Source organism: Aythya ferina (assembly GCF_964211825.1).
Source record: "Aythya ferina genome assembly, chromosome: 3".
NCBI classification, from domain to species: domain Eukaryota; kingdom Metazoa; phylum Chordata; class Aves; order Anseriformes; family Anatidae; genus Aythya; species Aythya ferina.
In genome coordinates, this window is record NC_140298.1 from 82919951 (window position 1) to 82941066 (window position 21116).

At 44.1% G+C, this 21116-nt stretch overlaps 1 protein-coding gene across 1 annotated transcript in view; it reads right to left on the reverse strand.

The window, feature by feature from the left end:
- Positions 1-16191, reverse strand: part of SLC2A12 (solute carrier family 2 member 12) — a 28990-nt gene extending 12799 nt beyond the window's left edge. Inside the window, exons 1-2 of the mRNA XM_084513351.1 lie at positions 15822-16191; positions 7798-9120 (exon numbers count right to left, since the gene is read on the reverse strand). Of these exons, the coding sequence (XP_084369477.1) occupies positions 7798-9120; positions 15822-15939 (1441 nt within the window). The 5' untranslated portion in view covers positions 15940-16191. The remainder of the gene's footprint in view (positions 1-7797; positions 9121-15821) is intronic.
- Between the last annotated feature and the right edge of the window lie 4925 nt (positions 16192-21116).

The window sequence follows — 21116 nt, forward strand, 5'->3', positions numbered from 1 at the left end:
TAACCACGTTTTGTAGAAGCCTGAAATATTGTTCTAATGGCAGAAATATTGATGTGAATTCTAGTCGTCCCTATCTTTTACCAGTGCTTTCCATGTTAGTGTTAGGCCATATGGCTTAGAAAGCAGAAGGACAAAAAACTAAATCCACTGACAGAATTTCCATACTGACAGTTCTCTTTCCCATAAGGTTTTCCAGTTTCTGGTAGGGCATTTGATGACCAAGAGTAGGTCCAGGAGCATTTTGTTGCAGAGAAAAAACAGTCCTATGTGGTCTGGCTCAAATGGGTGACAGGAGATATGACCTCTGGGATCAAGTACCTGGGCTGTTCAGTGTCATATGTGAAAACAGCTTTTTCTAGGTTTCTTACAGATGCATTTAGTGACTGAAGAGAAAGACATAGAAAATGTTCTGCATTTAACCATGCTAATGAATCATTCTTTACCTCAGGTAGCCAATTAATCTATGAATCACAGTGGCAAAGTCCAGTGGACTATGTTTGCTTTCAACATGATTCTCTGGGCTTTCAGAAAATGTTCCAGGTCTGTGTTTTGGCTTGCTTAATCTGATAAAATGCCTAAAGAAAGACTGCCACGTAAGATTGCATTAGGAGAGTGATAGGTTGAAAAAGGGACTTGGTTCCTTCATCACCTCCACAGATTTCACTTTTCTTGCAAACCCTTGAATTTTCATCATTCTTCCACCTTCCCTACTGTCCCCAACACAGGTATAAAATTTTGCATTTGGATGACGTCAACAACTCACAACAAAATATAGACACAACAGGCAGTTTTCACATGGGAAAGCCATCGCAAATTCTAATTTAGCTTCCTGATCGCCCTAAGCCCCCTCAGTATCCACTGAGGAAAGGAGGGCTGCTCCAAATGGCAGGTCAGATAGCAGGGCTCTGAAAGCCCCCATAAGTGGGGAGAATATTTCCTTCTGTTGATTTTCTGAGGAGCCTGTCTCTCACATTGGTTAAATGTGTAAGTCTAAGCGTGTTGAAACATATGTTCCATTTTAGGTAAAAATTAGCTCAGTTTTAAAGCATCCATTCAAGCTGATATAAATTTAACTCTGATATACTCAGTACGTCAAATCTGCCCAGATTTAAACTAGGAACAGGCATCTGTCGATCCGAATTAGGATTTAATCAGTAAATATTTGCTTCTATGATTTGTCCTCAACAGGGGCTTGTTTTCACTGCTGTCCCCATGTGAATTTTGTTCCTCATGGGGCTGACAGCCCCACACAGAGAGCTGCCACTGCAATGAGATGGTGCATCTCAGCAGGGCTTGCCAGAAAGCATGGTCACTGCTCCTTCTTAGCGAGGGGCACACGCCAGGGGACATGAAATCACAGTCCCTCCTATGGGAGGAATTTCATTAGTGTTAAACTAGGAACCCAAGGGCATCTTGGTGGCTTGCCATCTTTCCCCACCCTAGGATCACATGGGTGCTCAAACTCTGGTCCCACACGTCTCAGATTTAACTTATTCCACTCTTTAACAGGTCTTAATCAATACCATAGTACTGCTAGTCCTACTACCACGTACTTACAGGAGCTGTGCTTTGATGGGACTATAAGAGAGATGCAGAAAAGCAAGGTTTCCTTAAGTTCTAAATCCTCCCCCATGAGCCCATTATGCATTTATTTGTCCATCACAAAACTATATATACTGTGTGCAGTTCTGGGCACCACAGTATAAAAAGGACATGAAACTGTTGGAAAGTGTCCAGAGGAGGGCTACGAAGATGGTGAAAGGCCTGGAGGGGAAGACGTACGAGGAACGACTGAGGTCACTGGGCCTGTTCAGCCTGGAGAAGAGGAGGCTGAGGGGAGACCTCATCACAGTCTACAACTTCCTCGTAAGGGGTTGTCAAGAGGCAGGAGACCTTTTCTCCATTAACACTAGTGACAGGACCCGCGGGAACGGGGTTAAGCTGAGGCAGGGGAAATTTAGGCTGGACGTCAGGAGGGGGTTCTTCACAGAGAGGGTGGTTGCACACTGGAACAGGCTCCCCAGGGAAGTGGTCACTGCACCGAGCCTGTCTGAATTTAAGAAGAGATTGGACTGTGAACTTAGGCACATGGTCTGAACTTTTGGGTAGACCTGTGCGGTGTCAAGAGTTGGACTTGATGATCCTTAAGGGTCCCTTCCAACTCAGGATATTCTATGATTCTATGATTCTATGATTCTATATATATATATTTAGATTTTATGTCTATCTAGATGGATATATGTGTCATTTTTTTTTTATGCCAAGCCCCATTCCTCCAGATGCAGGCACTGATCCCTGCTGGGAGTGTGGTATCCACAGCTCTGTGTGTGCTGGGTGGTCTTTCAGTGTTCAGGGTCAGGGCATCCCAGCAGCTCTGAGAAGTCTCCCAGAAGAGGATCCTGTGATGGCCTCCAAGAGAACTGCTCTGAGAGTTCAGCCTCTGGTTACAGAGAGCTGCACAAAGCTGCCTGCTGCTCAGGGACATGCAGTAACACATCATTTTCTGCCATGGGTCCACAAAGGGATAAATACCTATGGACTTCATGCAGGTTTTGAGGATGGCTTCTGTCAAAAAAAAATGCCCCTCAGTCCTACGTGTAAAGTACTTTCACTGATTTCCGCACTCTCAGCATGAACGTCAGGGATGTCAGCGGAGCTGATGCAATTTGCACCAGCAGATTATCCTGACATTTGTTGGCCAGCTGCCTAAACAACTTTGCAGTTGTACGGAAATGTGTTCTAAGGACTGACAGAGGAGGAAGAAAAAGCTCTTTTGAACAAGGCACCAATGCCATAGACTCAATCCAAATGCATGAATTCAACATCCCTCTCTCAATAAAAGTGTTCCCCATTCCATGGTAAAAAAAAAAAAATCCCTGTGATCTGCATGGATCTCTTCCCTTGAACTGCATGCAGGACTCCTGTGTTATATGTGAAGAGATACCTGAGATTTGTAAAGAAACCACTGGGAGGTCCTGTTTTGCTCTTATATTTTTTCTGCTAGAACAAATTCAAGCCTGAGAAACAGATGCCCTTTGGATCCAGTCTGTGTTAGTGCTGAGTGAGTTCCTTCCGGGCCCTGGACTTGTTGGAGCCCCTCTGATATTTGTTGGATGGAGAGGATTAGTTCCAGAGCACACTGCATTCCTGTATTAATGCGCTACATCTCTCTTTCACCAGCTTATTGGTGAGGTCACCCAGTGCCAAAACCCTGGGCTTATGCTTGCAAAGACCTCCATGGATATATAGGAAAACATGGAAGCAAGTTGTCCATGCATGAGTGGTATTTAGCTTTTGATCCTAATGATGCAAAAGGAGCAGATCATCTGACACCGAAATCTGAATTTTCATTGAGTCACTGAGGGAAGCATCAGGGTTCTGGCCACCTGCTCTGTTTCAGAAAGGCTGAAGGTGCCCTACAGTTCTTAAGCAAGACAACTCTCTTGCATATGCTCCATCTGACTCCAAGAGTTCCACATTTACAGCCTTATTTTGGAAAATAAGTCATAGAATCATAGAATCATAGAATATCCTGAGTTGGAAGGGACCCTTAAGGATCATCAAGTCCAACTCTTGACACCGCACAGGTCTACCGAAAAGTTCAGACCATGTGACTAAGTGCACAGTCCAATCTCTTCTTAAATTCAGACAGGCTCGGTGCAGTGACCACTTCCCTGGGGAGCCTGTTCCAGTGTGCAACCACCCTCTCTGTGAAGAACCCCCTCCTGACGTCCAGCCTAAATTTCCCCTGCCTCAGCTTAACCCCGTTCCCGTGGGTCCTGTCACTAGTGTTAATGGAGAAAAGGTCTCCTGCCTCTTGACAACCCCTTACGAGGAAGTTGTAGACTGCGATGAGGTCTCCCCTCAGCCTCCTCTTCTCCAGGCTGAACAGGCCCAGTGACCTCAGCCGTTCCTCGTACGTCTTCCCCTCCAGGCCTTTCACCATCTTCGTAGCCCTCCTCTGGACACTTTCCAACAGTTTCATGTCCTTTTTATACTGTGGTGCCCAGAACTGCACACAGTACTCGAGGTGAGGCCGCACCAGCGCAGAGTAGAGCGGGACAATCACCTCCCTTGACCTACTAGCGATGCCGTGCTTGATGCACCCCAGGATACGATTGGCCCTCCTGGCTGCCAGGGCACACTGCTGGCTCATATTCAACTTGCTGTCTACCACGACCCCCAGATCCCTCTCTTCTAGGCTGCTCTCCAGCGTCTCATCGCCCAGTCTGTACATGCAGCCAGGGTTTCCCCGTCCCAGGTGCAGGACCCGGCACTTGCTCTTATGTCTGATACTCCAGGAGTTTGGCTCTCCTGGTTTCTGCATTTTGGTATGTTCCACCATACAGTGGTGATCCATGAAGGAGGTGACACTTCTTTATAAGAAAGGACCCCTATTTTTGCCCTCCCCCCAAGTGTTTTGAACAGAGAACCTGCAAATGAGATGCTCTGCAACTATTTCAGTTAATTCTGTGCCATTTAGTGAGTGGTTATATGTGGGCCCGGCCCTGACTAGAAGAATTTCTCTGTGTTTTCTTTATGTTAAACAAATTTTCAGGGCCACACCTAGCTTCAGTGACGCATTGGTGATCTACTTCCACACTGCACTCATGCCATTTGCCTGCACTCACTGCTCCCTGTGCAAGGCATGGCAAGGCTGTTTCTGTGAGGCTGAGACTTCTTGTGGCCCCAGCAAGCCTCTTTGCAAACACTCACTGGATGCAGCACAGAGCCCTCATTGTGTTCCTCGCCCTCCACGTAGCAGCCAGATTGAGATTTCTCATGGGCTCCACAGATACCTTTCCCTACTGAGAAAAATTCATCCTCGTGTCACTTTTCTGATATAAAGCAAAGGTAACTCAAGACAAAGATGTGTGTCAAATGAGTCCCCTGTGCTAGTAGCTGCCTGGAGGTGCTCCTGCAAACACCACTGGAGAAACAGCATGTGCTGTTCTGGAGCATGATGCAATACTCATTTGTTGCACCTACAAAACGTCCTTATGATGGCGTGAAATTGAGTGTGAACAAGCAGTTGGATCACATTTCATCAAACATAATTAATCCATAACAGAGCAACAGAAATGCTCCTTTTATCTTGCCTAGGGGTTGATGATATAAACACAGAGCACCCCTGAATCAAAAAAGTAACTAAACAGATGCTCACCTGCCTGTGAATTCTTTTGTAATGCAGAAATGGCTTTTATTGCTCACGGCCTGTTTTTGAGCACTCATCAGCTTGCTGCATGAGTGCTTTGATAAATGGCAATAAATATATTTAGCATATCTTTGGTTCATTAAAAAATCTATCTACTTAATGTAATTTGGAAGCAAAGGAGGAATCATGGAAAAATGCAACATTTACGAATGCCAGCTGTGCAAATCTGGATTGCAACTAGCTCTTTGGCTAGAATCCCCCCCAAAAAAAGGAAAGAAAATAAAAGGAAAAAAATAATTTATAAAAAGAGCTCAGATTGCAAGCTCTGCCCTATGAAGAGTGTGCCATTTACCTAATGGTGCTGCACAGGCTCTCCTTTATCCCTGCAAAACATCAGACAGGAAGGACTCAAAATAAAGTGGCTGAATTTGTTCCAAAAGTGGCCCAGCGGAGAAGAGGGGAAGAACAAGAACCTCTCTGCAGTTTGTCCAGAAGAGCCTGATGGGACCTTTAGATCACAAACAGACACATCCCCAACACTGCTGCCACCTGAGCCAGCAGAACAGGCAGATGTAGTGCAGAGCAGGAGACATGAGCACTGAAAATACAACTGTGCTTGGTTTCAGTGCTTCTGTCCCCAGGCATCGCCTGGCCGTGGTGGGCGGTGAGCGCTGGAAGCAGCGCTGTAACCCCGATGCCTCGTCTCTCTGCAGAGCAGACAATGGCAACTGGTCTGGTCCAGACCACAGACCAGATTTAGAGATGAATAACATAAACATGTTAAAACTGTTTACTTTATATAGGCGAAGGGGCCCACTTATTCTTTACAGTAAGAAAGGCACACTGAGGATAAGAAATCTAAGCTTTTAAAATACATTCAAGGATTTGGACTCCAAGCAACAGATGTTGAAGGCTGAATATGAGAAACAAACCAAAACCTCCTTCCCAACCCAGACTGTCCAACCACAAGAGATCCTTTGCAGATTCCAACAACTTCTTGATTTTCTTAACCTCACGTTTTCTATGCATTGCCAGTTTTAAATGAATACTGTATTTTTAAATTCAGGGAATTGTCTTGCAAGTGTGTGTTTGTGTTTTGAAATACCTGTATTTCTCCTGGCCCCGGCCTTCACTTGCTATGCAGATGCACCATGGCTTAATTGCACATGATTTTAACAAGCTGCAGCCGAGATGGTGCCTGTTTTTCCCCATTTGCCATTTGAGACTTTCTTGACTTGTGCTCTCAGTCAAGAAAGATTTCAGAGAACAAACACGGGCCTCAAAGACTTCTCAGATTAGCATGGCACACACCTTGGTTTCCATAGCCCCCAAGGAAGCAGGCATTGTTATCACTAGCGTCACATCGGGCCTGCCCAAATGACCAGGAGCACATTTACGGCCAGGTCAACAGGAAAGCTGATTTCAGCAAGATCCCAAAACTTCAGTCCAAACCTGAAGCAGTGCTCCTGCCCTGAGGGTCATTAACTGTGCTTTTGAAACACCCAAGGAAAAGCTAATGTAATATTTTCTTTTCAGGGCTGCACCCCTAGTTTTGGACTTGTGTCACTGAAAGCAGAATCTAGCCCCAAGATGGTCTGCAAGGGAGGAAACAATGCTGCAATAACACAGCCGAGCTTGCTGCCCTGGCAATGGATGTTTATCTCACGCAGCTCTCCCAGTGAGCAATGTTTAAAATAAATACTGCAGGGTAGAGTTGCTGTTAGTGCAATTGTTGGGCTTTATTCTTGTGGAAGCTTTTTATCATAATAGTGCAGCAGGAGTACAGTGTGTTTGCAAGTCAAGTTTGAGCCAGGGCACAAGAGCACATGAAGTCAGTTAATAAATAATGGACTCTGTGCAGGTGCTTTTTGTAATGTGGCTTAAAAAATCAACCCCTTCAAAGTAAATTAATATGCAAGTCCTATTAAAGCAAAACAAGACAAAACAAAATGAAGGGATTTAGTTCCTAGTGCCTGGGAACGGCAGAAATGTTCTCCTCAGGAGAAGTGTCTCCTCGACAAGTGTGACAGCAGCTGCAACAGTGCCTCCATTGCACAGCGACTCTCCTTCATGTTCTTCCATTTCATAGAAGCACAGGTAGTGATGATGATGACGATACTTAAGTTTGCTCATGAACTATGATGCTTTATATTCCCTAACTGTATCTGAAGGCTGTTATACAGTCAGGGGGCCAGATCCTCAACAGGACTCAGGCACGCTGCCATTCTGTGGATTTAATGGTGTTTTATCATGCAGAGGTCAAGAGCTCATCATAATCTTGGATTTATGGGTTAGCAGCAGCAAATGCCTACATCTTCACCTTCCCTGTGTAACAACACTACAGAACACGAAGAGGAAAAATACGCAGGAGCCCTGTAACTTTGCTGGACAAAGCTCACACCAGTTTCTGACTTCACTGGAGGTGAACAGTTAATTTCACTGAACTGAAGGGAGATAAGACCATTGACCTTAAATGGGCAGGACCTCTTCCCAAAAAGTGCACCTTGGGCCCACCAGGACAGTCTGTGATAATGCCGATGCGTATTAGCAGAAAACACTGTCATCCCAGCACTTAATTCACTTTTAAGTAAATCATTACAAAGAATTAGAAAAAAAAAAAAAAAAAAAAAAGAAATACTTACTTGGTCCAAGACCTATGGAAAAGGCAGCAACATAAACAAGCAGGCTGGCCAGTGAGAGCCATTTCAGGACAACGGGAACCTCCCCACTTTCTGTGTGAGATCCCATCATGCTTTTGCCTTCTGCCAGGGTAGTCCTGTTCAGTTCTCCTGTCCTGGCAACATCAGGGTTTCTCTGTGTGTCGAAGGAGAGTCTTTCTGGTGAAGCCATACTAGAGAAGAGGTCCTTGAGACTCCCATTGGTGACACCAGTGAGGTTTCCTGGTCTCTGGAGGTAGGAATCCTCTGGAGACTGGCTTCTACAGACATTGGTGAAGTTCACATGTATGTTATGGTTCACTAAGCCCATTGTGACCAATGATACTGCCATAACAGAAGAGCCAATACACAGAAAAGTTTTACTTCCAACTTGATCCACAAAAAACGTGGCTGGGACTGTGCTGACCACTTTAACCACTCCAACTCCAGTAGAAGCCAAACTGGCGGCCTCATTGCTCTGGAACCCAACTGACTTCAAAACAGTTGATGCATAGAATAAAATGTTGGGTTGCCCGGTTGTTTGCACAAAAAAGACTAGTGTGAGCCCCACCAACATTCGCGCCCTCATGTTGTTCTTTGAACGAAACAGGTCCAAGAAACTATACTGATGTTCGTCTTTCAGGGAAGACTTGATCAAAGTGAGTTCTTTAGTAGCATCTGAAGTTTCCCGTAGTCTCTCCAGTATTTTTCTTGCGGCTTCATCATTATTTTTCATGACAAGAAACCGAGGACTTGGAGGAAGAAAATACATCGCAATAGCCTGCAAGGCACCTAATGGAATCACAAGGCCAAACATATACTTCCAGCCGTGAGATACGCTGGCAAATGCATAGTTTGAAATATAGGCAAAGAGAATGCCTATCACAATCATGAGTTCATTCAATGATACAAGAAGGCCTCTTCTGTGCTGTGGGGCAATCTCAGCAATATATACACATGTCGCAATTGATGATAATGATATGGAAATACCTATGGCAATCCGTCCCACAATAAGTATCCCATACGATTCATAGGGTAGTAAAATCAGACTTCCCAACACAAGTAAAGAAGATGCAATAATTATTGCAAACCTCCTTCCAAATCTGTCTATCAGGAATCCACCCGTAAGGGATGCAAATAAGGCGCCAAAAAGAAGGGAACTTACAACAATTTCCTGCTCTTTGCAAGAGAGTGCTAATATGCTGCTCATCTGAAGAAGTGCTCCAGAGATAAGGCCTAACTCATAACCCATCAGAAGTCCACTTACAGCAGCAATGGCAGAAGACAGAAATGTAAATGTTCCACAGCCTGAAATAAGAGAGAAAAAGAAATTGATAGCATGATTTCTGCAACATTCTGACAACCAGTAATAAGGTTTTTTGGTATACCAGCCCTAACAATGTTTCATTGCTTTTAGGCAGAAGTTAGGTACATACAAACCCAGCAGCAGTGGCTATATACAATGCTGTTTTTTAAAAGAGTATATATATATATATATATATATATATATATATATATTAGTATTAGTAATATTAATAATTATTATAATTATTAGTATTTATATATAAAAAATACATTTATATAATGTTTAGTTCATGTGATTGCATATCATAATAATTAATGTTTTTAGTTTCCTCATCTTCCTAAACAAAAGTCAATAGGATTTTGGTTGGGCCCTAAATAATTAGATCTTTTACTGCAGAATATTATTGCAAAAGGCAGTATTGACAGTGTAACCTTCTGGTAAGAAAGCAATTTTTACCTTGAGGCATTCTCAGGGTTTTTCATGTAATGAGTTGCGGGACTCTTGTCCACCCAACCAGTCTACTATGGGCAATGAAAGCAATAATTTTCCAGCCAAATTGCTTCAACCTTGATTTCAATCTGTAGTATAATAACCCCTCACCACTTACTTTGCTTCATCTGAAGATGCCATGATGGCTGCTGGTACCAGTGATTTCTTTTTCTTTGCCGTATTAAAACATATGCACTGACAAACAGGCTGATCCAGACAGCCAAGATATTTGAGGGAAACAAATCTTTGAGGTACAAATTTCTGAACTATCTGGGCTTTGCTCATCACTAATCTCAGATTTTTTGGAATATCAGGATCAGATATTTTGCATAGTTTAGGTCAGCCACAATGTCAGGAATAAAAAACAGATGGTGAAAACCTAAACCAAATGGAGATTATATGCCTTTGAACGTCCACTTTAAAATAAATTCATTTTATGCAACTATGATACATTGTTTATTGTTACAAGATAGATTTAACTGATCCTGTTCTACTAACTGTGAAGCCTTTTGCACCCTAAACTTTGAGGAATATTTAGTTTGTTATTGTTGGTCTTGTTCATTCTCCCAGTGTGATTTTCCTCTCACCATGATGTTGGCTGCAACACAGCTAGGAGAAGAGTAAACTGACTTCTGATTTCCTGCTTAGCTGGAGAGATAGCATGTGTCTGAAGAGAGGTAGCTTTTGCAGCATAACAGAGTCCATACTTCAGTCAATTCTCCTGCAGCAAGTATTTTCCAGCTTGGCTGGAAAGTGGTATACAGCCCAACAGAAAATTAAGCATAGACTGTTTATTTTTAGTTTATTTTTCTAAGGCATTAAGGCTCTCTGATCATGCTGACTGCCTGAAAGTACCTTGCCAGTAACTTTTGAGCACATTGGCGAGGATCAGTCCCATTTAAGAGAGGATATTGCATTTCTGAAGAAAACCAGTCAAGGGGAGGCAGAGAGCGGCCAAGCAGGATATCTGTACTACTAAAACAAACAATGCCAGAGCGCAGGCCCCGACCCTGGAAGGGAGCCATGTATCCAACTGCATTGTTGGCATGGTGTCTGGCATGATTTTGCCCCGTGCCACCTCGCGCTCTGCTGACAATTCCTGGACACGGCCTGGCTGGTGGCACAAGGCCACCATCACACCCTGCAGCCAGCCCACAGGAGGCCAGGTTATTTCGGAAGGCAGCAGAGCTTAGCTGTGTGGGCATAAGCCATCCCTCCAGGGCCAGAGGATATGTGTAAGCCCATTAAAGACGGGTATTGCCTATCAGCTCTCCTGCTTGGCCCTCGGTTTGCTCTCTTTGAGCTAGGCAGCAGCCCCATGTTATTGAGCACCCCCAGTACGCCTCAGCCCACGCTGCCCCTTGCACTAGGCTGGCAGGCAGGCCACAGATGACAAGAGACCTGTGAAAGACACATGGTTGTGTATGTGCCTGAGCATGGCACTTGTTTTAAACAGAGGTTAGTACATGGGTTATGGCAAGGTACACATGCAATATTTGTTTTATCATTGCAAAAACTAACTCTCCCTCCCCTTTCTATTTTTGACTTGCCTGGTTGCTGTGCATTACTAGCTCTGGAAAATGTACACTTCCAATAAACCCTGACCAAAAATCAGAGATGATGATACAACACTGTTGTATTACTTTTATCACAGTGTTCTGCCCAGACTTCTGCTCAGTGTTGATACCAGTGCTTTCTTGGATAGCCCTGCATTTTCATCATTGACACATTTAACCTATGATTTTGGATTAATCTGTATATTATGAAGCCAAAAGAGACCATTGTAGTCATCTGGTCTGATACTCATGAACAGCACAACATAACCCTTTGGACACATTTAAATGTATTTTTATTTGAAATAGGTCATTAAAAATATTAAGCTTTGATTTAGAAAATGCTAGTGGTTGAAAACCAATGACTTTAAATCGTACATTGTGACAATGGTTAATTGCTTTTATTTCAAATTATCTATAATTTATTTCTGCATAACCTGATTTCTGCAGCCTTGACTTCCAGTCATCAGATCTCACTCTCCATTTGCCTGCATGTAACTTTGTTCACTGAGTACAAAATTATATCCTGTCATCAAGTCATCGCACAGATGTCTCCTGGATAAACTACTTAGCCTGTGAGTCTTTACAAGTTTACCAGTCCCTTAAGTATTCAAAGCTCTGTTCTCTGAACTCTCTCCAGATTATCAATTTTAATAAATTGGGAACTGGATCCAGTGCTGCTGTAGTGGTTGCACAGTGCCAAATGGGAGTTTTCAATTCTTGTCCTGCTCCTGGTGGAGATTTCGTTCAGTACCGATCAAATGATTGTCAGAGCAGTGTACAGGAGCTCACTTTCAGCTAGTTACTCTCCAGGACAACCCATTTCTTCTATGACCAAGTTCTTTCCAAGGATCTCAGTGTGTTTTCTTTGGATATGGCCTAACCGTTTACATCCTAACCAGGAATGAAAGTTACTTTGCGTTTGGCTGTGTTAAAACACATAGGGCATGTTCAAGTTTCCTAACTGAGAGAAAGGCAGCATCTCTAGATTTTTTCTGTAACCATTTGCAGAAAATAGGTACTTCTAGATATTTGAAATGGGTCAGATGCCTATTTCTCTTCATTGACTATAAAAGGAATCTGTGTTGCTTGCTCAGATGCAGATGTCTAAAGTTAGCTGAGAGGAACCCCAGACATGATATTTGCTTGCAGGACAAGCCATCCTAAGTTCATTCAACCAGTAATATATCTCATTTATTAATCACCTATTACCTTTATCACCCTCAAATCCTCTAGGTAACTAAGAAAAATGTTAAATAACAATGGGACAAAAACTTTAAGGACACAGCCTGGGCTGTGTCTCCTATTTTTGCTCTGAGCTCTGTGTCCTGCACAGCTTTTAATTTTTTAAATGTGCAACTGCCAGTTTGGTATGGTTCCAGTTTCTTACTCAAAATGACAGTGGCAATTCAAATATCTTAAAGGAGTCTGCCACCAGCACTGTTCCTTATAACCCAGACTCTCCTCTCCCCAGCCCATGGTCCTCAGAGCAATGCAATGGAGGAGATTATTTATTTTTAATCAGAGAGACTCTACAAGCTGGGGGTGGAGCTTGGATACCTGGAATTTGCTAGGGTAGCACTCAAGGACATATATACTTTTTGCATCTCCAAGTGCAGCACCTTGACAGATGTCTTCATGTTTGTATTTTACTGGATCAGCTGGTACCCTTGTTGGTCTGCTGGTGACACATGCCCACAGTGGTATAGAAGTAGCTGCGGGCTGTATTTAAAGAGGACCCCTGAGTGGAAAGCAGGTTCTGCTGTAATACAGAGGGAGACAGATTTTCTTCCTGCAATGATAGAAACAGACTCAGCAGCCAACTTGTCATTCCCAGGCATTATTCTGCTGAGAAACAGTCTTATATCACTAGGAGGTTTTGCTGTAACTGGTGTACCTAAGACCTGCCTGCTCAAAACTGCCTGCTAAGTTAAGCCCTGAAAACTCTGCTCAGTTTTACTTTGTGGTCTTCCTCCAGACAAAGTTCTCTTTGACTTCAGCATGTTTTGCTTTAACAATTCAAGATAAAGCATACTGCAGTAGTTGTACTCACAGTCCTTTTAAGTGTCGTTTTTAATGAAGTTGCTGGCAGTTCAGATGCATTTAAAAAAAAAAAAGTTTCTTAAAATGTATATTCCTCTTATTTTTATGAGATGCCTGCAAAATACATGGCAGTATGCAACCCAAGGGAACAAACTATTTTAATGATGGCTTCCAGAGAAATTTCTCCTTCTGCCTGCAACAAACCCCATGGCTGACGAGTGCATGGCTGGTATGTGACAAGTGATTGGAAAGTCTATTATTTAGTTTCTCCATGTAAACAAAATGGTTTTTCATAACTGTTACTCAGGTCAAAAGCAGCACGACTTGGCAAACAAACTTATCTTCAAGAACGTTTGCTGGAAATGTTTATTCTTTGTTCCTGAAAAGGAGAGCAAGAGCAGTTGCAGTATAGCAGTGTACTGCTGATGGGACTGGATGGGGCCAAGCTAGTAAGGGTGTGCTCTTTTCTATTTATTTTCAAGAACATATTTGGGAAAATGCAGCCTTTCTGAAGGTGAAATACTTGGTCTGCACATGCGCTTCATGAGCATTACGGATAAATGATCTGTGCCAGGAAAGATTTGCAAGCAGTTCAAGCTGGGAAACAATGCTCTTTCCCCCTTTCATGTGCAGAAGAGCTGTGAGAGATGTCTGCTCTTTTCAAATCCTCATGACAGCATGATGTTCCACATCAGTCCAGATACTAAGGTTTCTTTGATGCAGTTTTCCCTTTCCTTCTTTCAAGAGAACATGATGTATATAGAAAAACATACTGAGTTGGAGCAGGGGGAGATTACTTCTTTATGTAATCTGTGCAAATGCATCTATTTTACTAGGAGGGGAATTCACAATCTCTTCCTACATGGTGCCTTCTTCTGTTGACTTCAGAGTAACTTGAGGTGAGAAATGTCTCAAGTTGGAATGGAAAGACATTGTCTTTGAGGAAGAGAGAATATGTTTTTTAAATCCTTAGGGATTCTTTGATATATTTAGACATTTGGAAGGTGAAATCAAGCTCTGTCAATCCTTGGTTAATAAGCACAGGTGAGAAAATAATGATAAGTTGGGTTCACTGCATAGATTTGAATCTGCAACACAGATGATTATCCCATTTTCAGAATAGCTCTTTGACAAACATGACTCCTGCCATCCAAGTGTGAAAGGCCAACCCAAAGCAAACATTTTGTAAACGGAGCTAGAAAAAAAGGCAGAAGGAAACTAATGTATCACACATTCTCCTGCATCTAAATTCCTGCAATGGTGGGAGGTATTGTGTACTTTATGTACCATAAGTCTGATTAATGCATCGTGTAATATTGAGACTTCATGAAAAAAAATGTCCTGGAATTGATGGAAAGATAGGGCAATGCAGAGCCTGGGCAGAGCCAGCCAGGCCATCTCTCCACCTCTCAGCGCTCTGCCATGCATTTTCATTATGTCAACAGGCAGCCTGGCCCTTCATTAAATTAAATGGTTTCTAGGCTTTGTTTTGTTATTTTGCAGTAAGAATCAACAACTTCTCTTAATTCCTAGCAATGTGACTGCATTTCTCAGGTTACGCTTTAATTTCTGAGGGTAAGGCCAAGAGTGTAACTTGCACATACTCTTCTAATCGTAGCCGTCGCTTTGCTGCCTGTTTATTGTAACTGCCGTGTTTCCCTTTGATAACGCCATCCTGTAGCAATCTGCACTGCTCCCCCATACCCTTAGGTAATGTTAAATATGTCTGCACACCAACTGCCTTTCTGTTCTTCATTAACCTCTGCTTCCTCTGCTCCCAGGTGTCAGCAGATGTTTCTGGACTGATCGTTACTGCACTCTGACAAAGGATTTGTGCCTGTGCTATCTAAGCATGCACTGGTTAGTCAGTTCATTCATTTTTACGTGAACAAAACTTGCTCAGGACATCACAGTAATTTCTGGCTTGCAACAACGCTTTCCTGTTTGGGCACAGCTATCTTGTGGGTGAGAAATGTCACATTTGTGTGTCGTTTTCATTTGATCTTATTGCCAGTAGAAAGGACCCGAGATGCAAAACCGCACTGTAACTTAAAAACGCTGGCTGGGGGTGACAGCAAAAGTGAAGAGATATGAAATCTAGCTTTAGCACTCAAAAATCATTTCACAAGAAATTCTGCCATTGATCTCTCCATGTGTCAGCACAGAAACCCTGCTCCCTCATGAAGTGCTAGAGTAGAAGAGACAGCAGGGAGTCCCTGTGCCCCCACCCCAATAATTTCCCCAGCATGAGCAGGTGCCCTGCTCACATGGCCTCCTTGGACTTCAGTCCCTAGGGCTGAATTGAGCACACAAGGGTTGGAGCACTGCTCTTATCCCAGGTGCGGCGGGTTCTCTGTTCAGGTGGCTGATCTGCGTGAAGGAAAGGATTTACACCACAGACAACCCATGCACGAAAGATGGGCCTTGAGGGAAAAGTATCACATCTGCCCTGATGCAAGACTAAAGCCGTCGTTCCCCTATTTGCCCTCTCGCTCTGTGGGAAACCGAGGCAGTGTGTATGCCCGCAGTCCCCGGGTCGTGCTGTGTGGTTTTCCCACATCCACACCAGCTGCACGCTGCTGTTCGGTAGCACCCAGCCCCCGGCCCCACCACCTTACCTGCTGCAGCCGGCAGCTGGCGGAGGCGCCTGCTGCCTCTGCCGCCCTCCTCATCCTCCCCTGCTCCCATCTTCTGGCACTGCTGGCCCAGGTCCTCTGCACTCTGCCCGGGTACCATCGCCGCTCCAGCGCCCTGCTTCGCACCTTGGCCACGGGTCCCTCAGAGCACAGCCCTTCTGCCCCGGCCAGCCAGGGCAGCCCGGCTTATTTTCCTCATGGCAACAAGTTGCTGAAGCTGGCTGAAACCAAATGCGAACCGCAAAGTGGTTTGTGAACAACTTTGTTGCTATTTCAGAAGGCTTTGCCCTTTCCAGTGACACAGGCTGTTGCTATTCTTGGGAGCCTATTGCAGGCGAGGGGAGGGCCGTCTGTCGGAAGTATTGCCCTTGCCTTTAACAAATAGTTGGAGACATCAGACGTTCAGGCACAGCTCGGTGCACATTCCTTACCCACGAGCTTCAGGGATCTCCCTCTTGTTGCTCTCCCTAATGCTCACACATGCTTTTTTAATAGGGAAGGTACACGGGGTGGGAGGCTTTGGAGTGTTTGCCGTGTCAGCTAAAGTTTGGGCACTGAACGCACACATGCAGCGTCACTTCATTCTCGTGAGTCACAAGCAAGTTGTGCTGAGAAATAGCAGAGAAATATGAAAGCTGTCTCGGTCCTCTGCACTCCAAGTAGGTAGGAGCCAGGAGTTTTTCATGGCATAGATGCGCACACTATTTTACAAGCAAACACAAGGGCAAGCCACCCTCTCTTCTGTAACAACTATCTGCAGGAAAAAATGAGATTGTCTCAGTTATATAAAGTTGAAGGCTTGGTTTTGAGAGCTGCTGGAGGCTGCTCCATCCCTAACAGCTGCAGTGGAAGCAGTGGCCAGGGGTGGACCACACCAGCAGGGAAGGCTACAGAAGGGGCAAGAGAGCTGCCTACAGGGGCTGCCTGCCCCATCCTGCTCCTACCCCTGCTCCTGCTCCTGCAGCCGATGCAGGAGCCTTTGAGTGCTCTCAGCAGACCCACTGGCCTCAGTGAGGCGAATTGTCCAAGTTAATCCCAGTGGGAATCACTGTTGTATAATTTGGCAGCACTGCAGGCTCCTTATTTGTTCTCTTTCTTTCACGATCTGCTGTTTGGTTTGGTTGCTTTGTTTTAATACACTCATGCCTGCTGATAGCATGGGAGGTGGGAAGTTGGTACCTTTTGCAATATTTCCAGGAAGTCCTAAACATTTTTTCCTGAAGTAGAGCAGACATGATATGCATTTTATCAGTGTTTGCTTAACAAGAAAATGTGACAAAAGACGCTGCTACTTCCCCATCTGACAGCTACGTTCCTGTCAGCTTCAGACACTGGAGCAGTGGGGATGCTGCAGGAATACCAGTCCCAGCGGGTTTGGGTTTGGCAGCACCTTTTGTGTAGGGGTAAGTGAGTCAGGCTAGCTCTGCTCTCATGTGTGACATATTTTCCATGTAAAATACATACCCGTCAGATGGTACGGGATGCTTGCTGGGCTGGTAACCATTTCTTGCCGCTTCCGGAGAGATGTTGCTTCATCATCTGCTACATGCAAACAAACACTGTCAACTTTAAAGAAAGCATTATGATGTTTGGGAGTAAATGAAAGGCTGTCTAGGCTGCAGAAGGAGAGGAAGTATTTCCAAAGATTAAACCCAGCTGTGACAGGATTCCTGTGTTACAACGCGATGTGTAACCAGCCTCCTCATATAACCCACAGTTCTGCTTAAGCACCCCCTCTCTGGAAACTCAGTTAACTCCAGATCTACACAGTTTTTCCCACTTCCCAAGTATCTTTATGTGCAATGGTCCTGTAGAGGTGAGAGAACTGCCATGTCCAGGTGCTTGCCCTCGGAGGATGCTCTCCAAGGTGGATACTTACTGGTCCTGTGCGTGATTCTCACTGCCTACTGCGGACCCAGGAGAAGAAGAGAGGTCAGCTGAGTGTTGAGCTTAATGGCAGGTTCAGCTTCACAGAGCAGGGGTGAGAAGCTCGCTGGCTCTCCTAGAGGTCTGGCAGGATGAAGGGAGGAATGCCTGGTGGGATGCGAGGCATCCTGAACAGCCTGAACTGATGACAGACGTTCCCAACCTCATGGTGTCTTAACACAGGGGTTATTCAGGTACTCTCAAATGTTGAGTTTGTGCTTGTGGAGTTAGTTTCCATGTAGACAATATGTCCCATCTAATCAGATATCTGAGAACTGACTCCTTAGTTTTGCTATTATTTTTTTTTTTTTGCCATCCACTTAATGGGTGGCTGCTTTGCTGAAAATTGAGACTACTGTGTGAAATTATTAAGATGAGTTTGCAGCATGGCATCTGTAGGACTAGAAGTATCTACCACTCCTTCTCGCATTTGTGAAGGACTACAGCCTCTCTGTCCTCTCACTTCCCCCTCATTCCACCCAGAAATGGTCCTGCAAACCTGTATCAAGACTGCCTGTGCATGTGTCTCCACTCCCTTCACAGTTGTAGAGTGTCCTTCAGCTGTGAGCTGAATCAGTTTCAACAGCTAGAGGCTATTACTAATTTTGACAGAAGTGAGAGGTGTAATGTGACTGCAGCCCTCTAAATGTTCAAAACCTCTCCTCTAAATGTAGCCCTCCAGATAAATATACTGGTTATGTACGGCTGCTAGCACCTATATACTTTGGAAGAACTTAAAAGCTTATCAAGTGCTTTTAAAAGCATCAAGTGCTGCATCCTTCCTGTCACCAAGAAGCATACTTGTCATCCTGAGCTGAGGAAACCTTAAATAGTGAACATTAAGTAAATACACCGGTGAATTCCTTTTAGACAAACAGTGGGATTTCTTTCAACTGTGTTTCAGCCTGGAGTTTGGTGCTATCTTCATCCCCCTCAGAAGCTGAGCCTTGCCCATTTCCCCTGCCTAGCTTCCCCTTTATTTCACGGTGCTTGTGCCAGCTGCCGCACAGCAATGGTAGAGCTTCGCTCCAGTGGTGACTTCAGGAGGCAGCCAGCTCCCATTTGTGGTCAAGAAGCCAGTACAGGGCACAGGCCATAATCCGTAATGACCAGACAAAAAAGAAGGAAGGCATTGAGGGTGTTGGCAGCACTGAAAAGGTGGAGGACTCTGCAAGCAGCTTAAGCCTGACTGCCCATGGCAGTGCTGCGCTGGCCCTACACCAAGGAGCCTCCTGGGCTTTGCTCTGCTCCCTCAGCTGCACCCAATGCCAAACACACTGTGTTAGGATGATAAACGCTTCCCCATGTAAGGGAAAAAACGTACCCAGAGAGTTGAAATGTGAAGTATTTTATGCTAAGGTCTGCTGGATGGCGTGGAATTGTCAGGAGGGATTTTTTGCGGTGTTCTTGGTAGCCAGCTGATAGTGAGGAGTCACAGCCCAGCAGGTGCAGGCATCTGGTTTCACAGTTGTGGCTGGAAAGCTGAGGCGTTAATGTTTTTGATGTTTACTGGCGTTCCAGAAAAAGGACTGCAAAAAGGCTGGTTGTGGCCAGTGAAAACAGACAGAAGGAAAGCAAATAGCTTGTGCTAGTCTGGAAGGCAAGGCAACTGCACAGGGATTTCGTTAGACACAGCAACGGTGAAACACTCACAGGTAGTCCCCAGTGTCCTCATCCTGAAGCCCTGTGCCCCTCTGTTTTCTAGCAGAAATGAACAAGCTAACAACCAAACAGAAGTCCAGTACAACAGCCACAAACAGAGTAAGGCAGCATGGCCACTGCCAGGGGATTTGCAAAGTGGGAAAGCATTGACACCGCTCTGTCCCTCTCCCTGCTGTGTGGGCAATGAGACCTGCTGACATCAGGAGTGGGGAACGCTCCAGAAAAAAATACCAGACACCAGCAGAGGCGAACAACAACACTCTAAGCAGTATAAGCAGCTGTTCCACAACTGTGCAATTTGAGGCTAGGCAGAGGGTCATGCCGTTCAGAGAAAGAAGGTTGGAAAGGATAAAACAGCCAAAAACAGGAGAGGGTCAGGTGACGAGCCATTAGTGTAACAGTGACATGAGATTCCTCTGTTTTGTCCAATTGCATTTGGCAAGAAATCATCTTTTCTGACATTTTCTCAGTTCTTTGCTTTCAAAACTGACTAAAGAGTTTATAAGTAGAAGCACGATAAGGCTGGAAAAAAAAAAGATAACATTCCCGTTTAAATTGCTGGATAATCTGCCTGGAAAATCTGTGAGGCTGGGGTGCACATTTTTTTCTAAATTCTTTGGTACTGATTCGTATATGTCTGTGTTTCCAGTGATTTAATATCTCAAATTTGCGATGGTGGAGAGACAGGAAAGTCAGCATTACACCAATAGGAATGTATCAGGATCTGAAGGGCTTTCTGAATCCATTTTCTCAGGCCATTTTTATGCAAGGCTGAATAAAGAAATCTTATTTCCCTGTAGATTTTATGGCTCGTGGAAAGAGGATAATGAAATTCTCCCAATTAATTTATTCTAAAATGTGGAAATAAAGATTTGGTGTGAAACTATGGGCAGCATTGCTTGACACATCAGCTGAAGTTAAGCTTCCTGAATCTGTTTGCAAATGAATTTCATAAGGTAGCCAGCATGGGACAACATGAGGGAGGCTGAGAGGAAGACAGGAGGAAAAAGGCATGGACAGAAAAGAAGGAAACAGAGAAATATATATATATATAATTTATTCCAGAAAAATAGTGCCAAACTAAAAAAGTACTAGTGGCCTTTCCCATTAGCGTTGATGCATTGACACCCACACGCAAGGGGAAAAATGTGCCAAAATTCCAGTCACAGCAAAATGGAAAATTGATTAAAAAGACAGAGAAAGCTATCTCCAGAAAATGAAAGGATCCATCCTTAAGGAGCTGTGAATATAGAAACTGTTGTTACTGTTATACAGTAAATGAATTGCAATTCAGAGTTGGCTGTGCAAAAACCTTTTGATAAATATGAATTTCATAAATGCAGTACTTAGGTTATGTAATTTGCCTCATTTTGCAGATGAATAACTCTAAATATATCAATATATAGATAGTACCAAGTAAATAAATGAAATAAATAATCTAATGATGTGAATCAAATTCATTTCAGAACTGAGAACACAAGTTTTCTTCATTTTGAGTCCTGTTTTACTTACCAAGTCATTCTCTTTGTGTTTAGTTCTTACTCTTTGAGAGGTGGTGATTTATACGAATGTATTTTTATCTGACTTCAGAAGTCTTTCAGAAAAGTTCTTGACCCTTTTTGATAGCACAAATAATAGAGTCCAGAGCTTATTGCACTTCACAACTCCCTCCAGTGCCTGAAGAACACC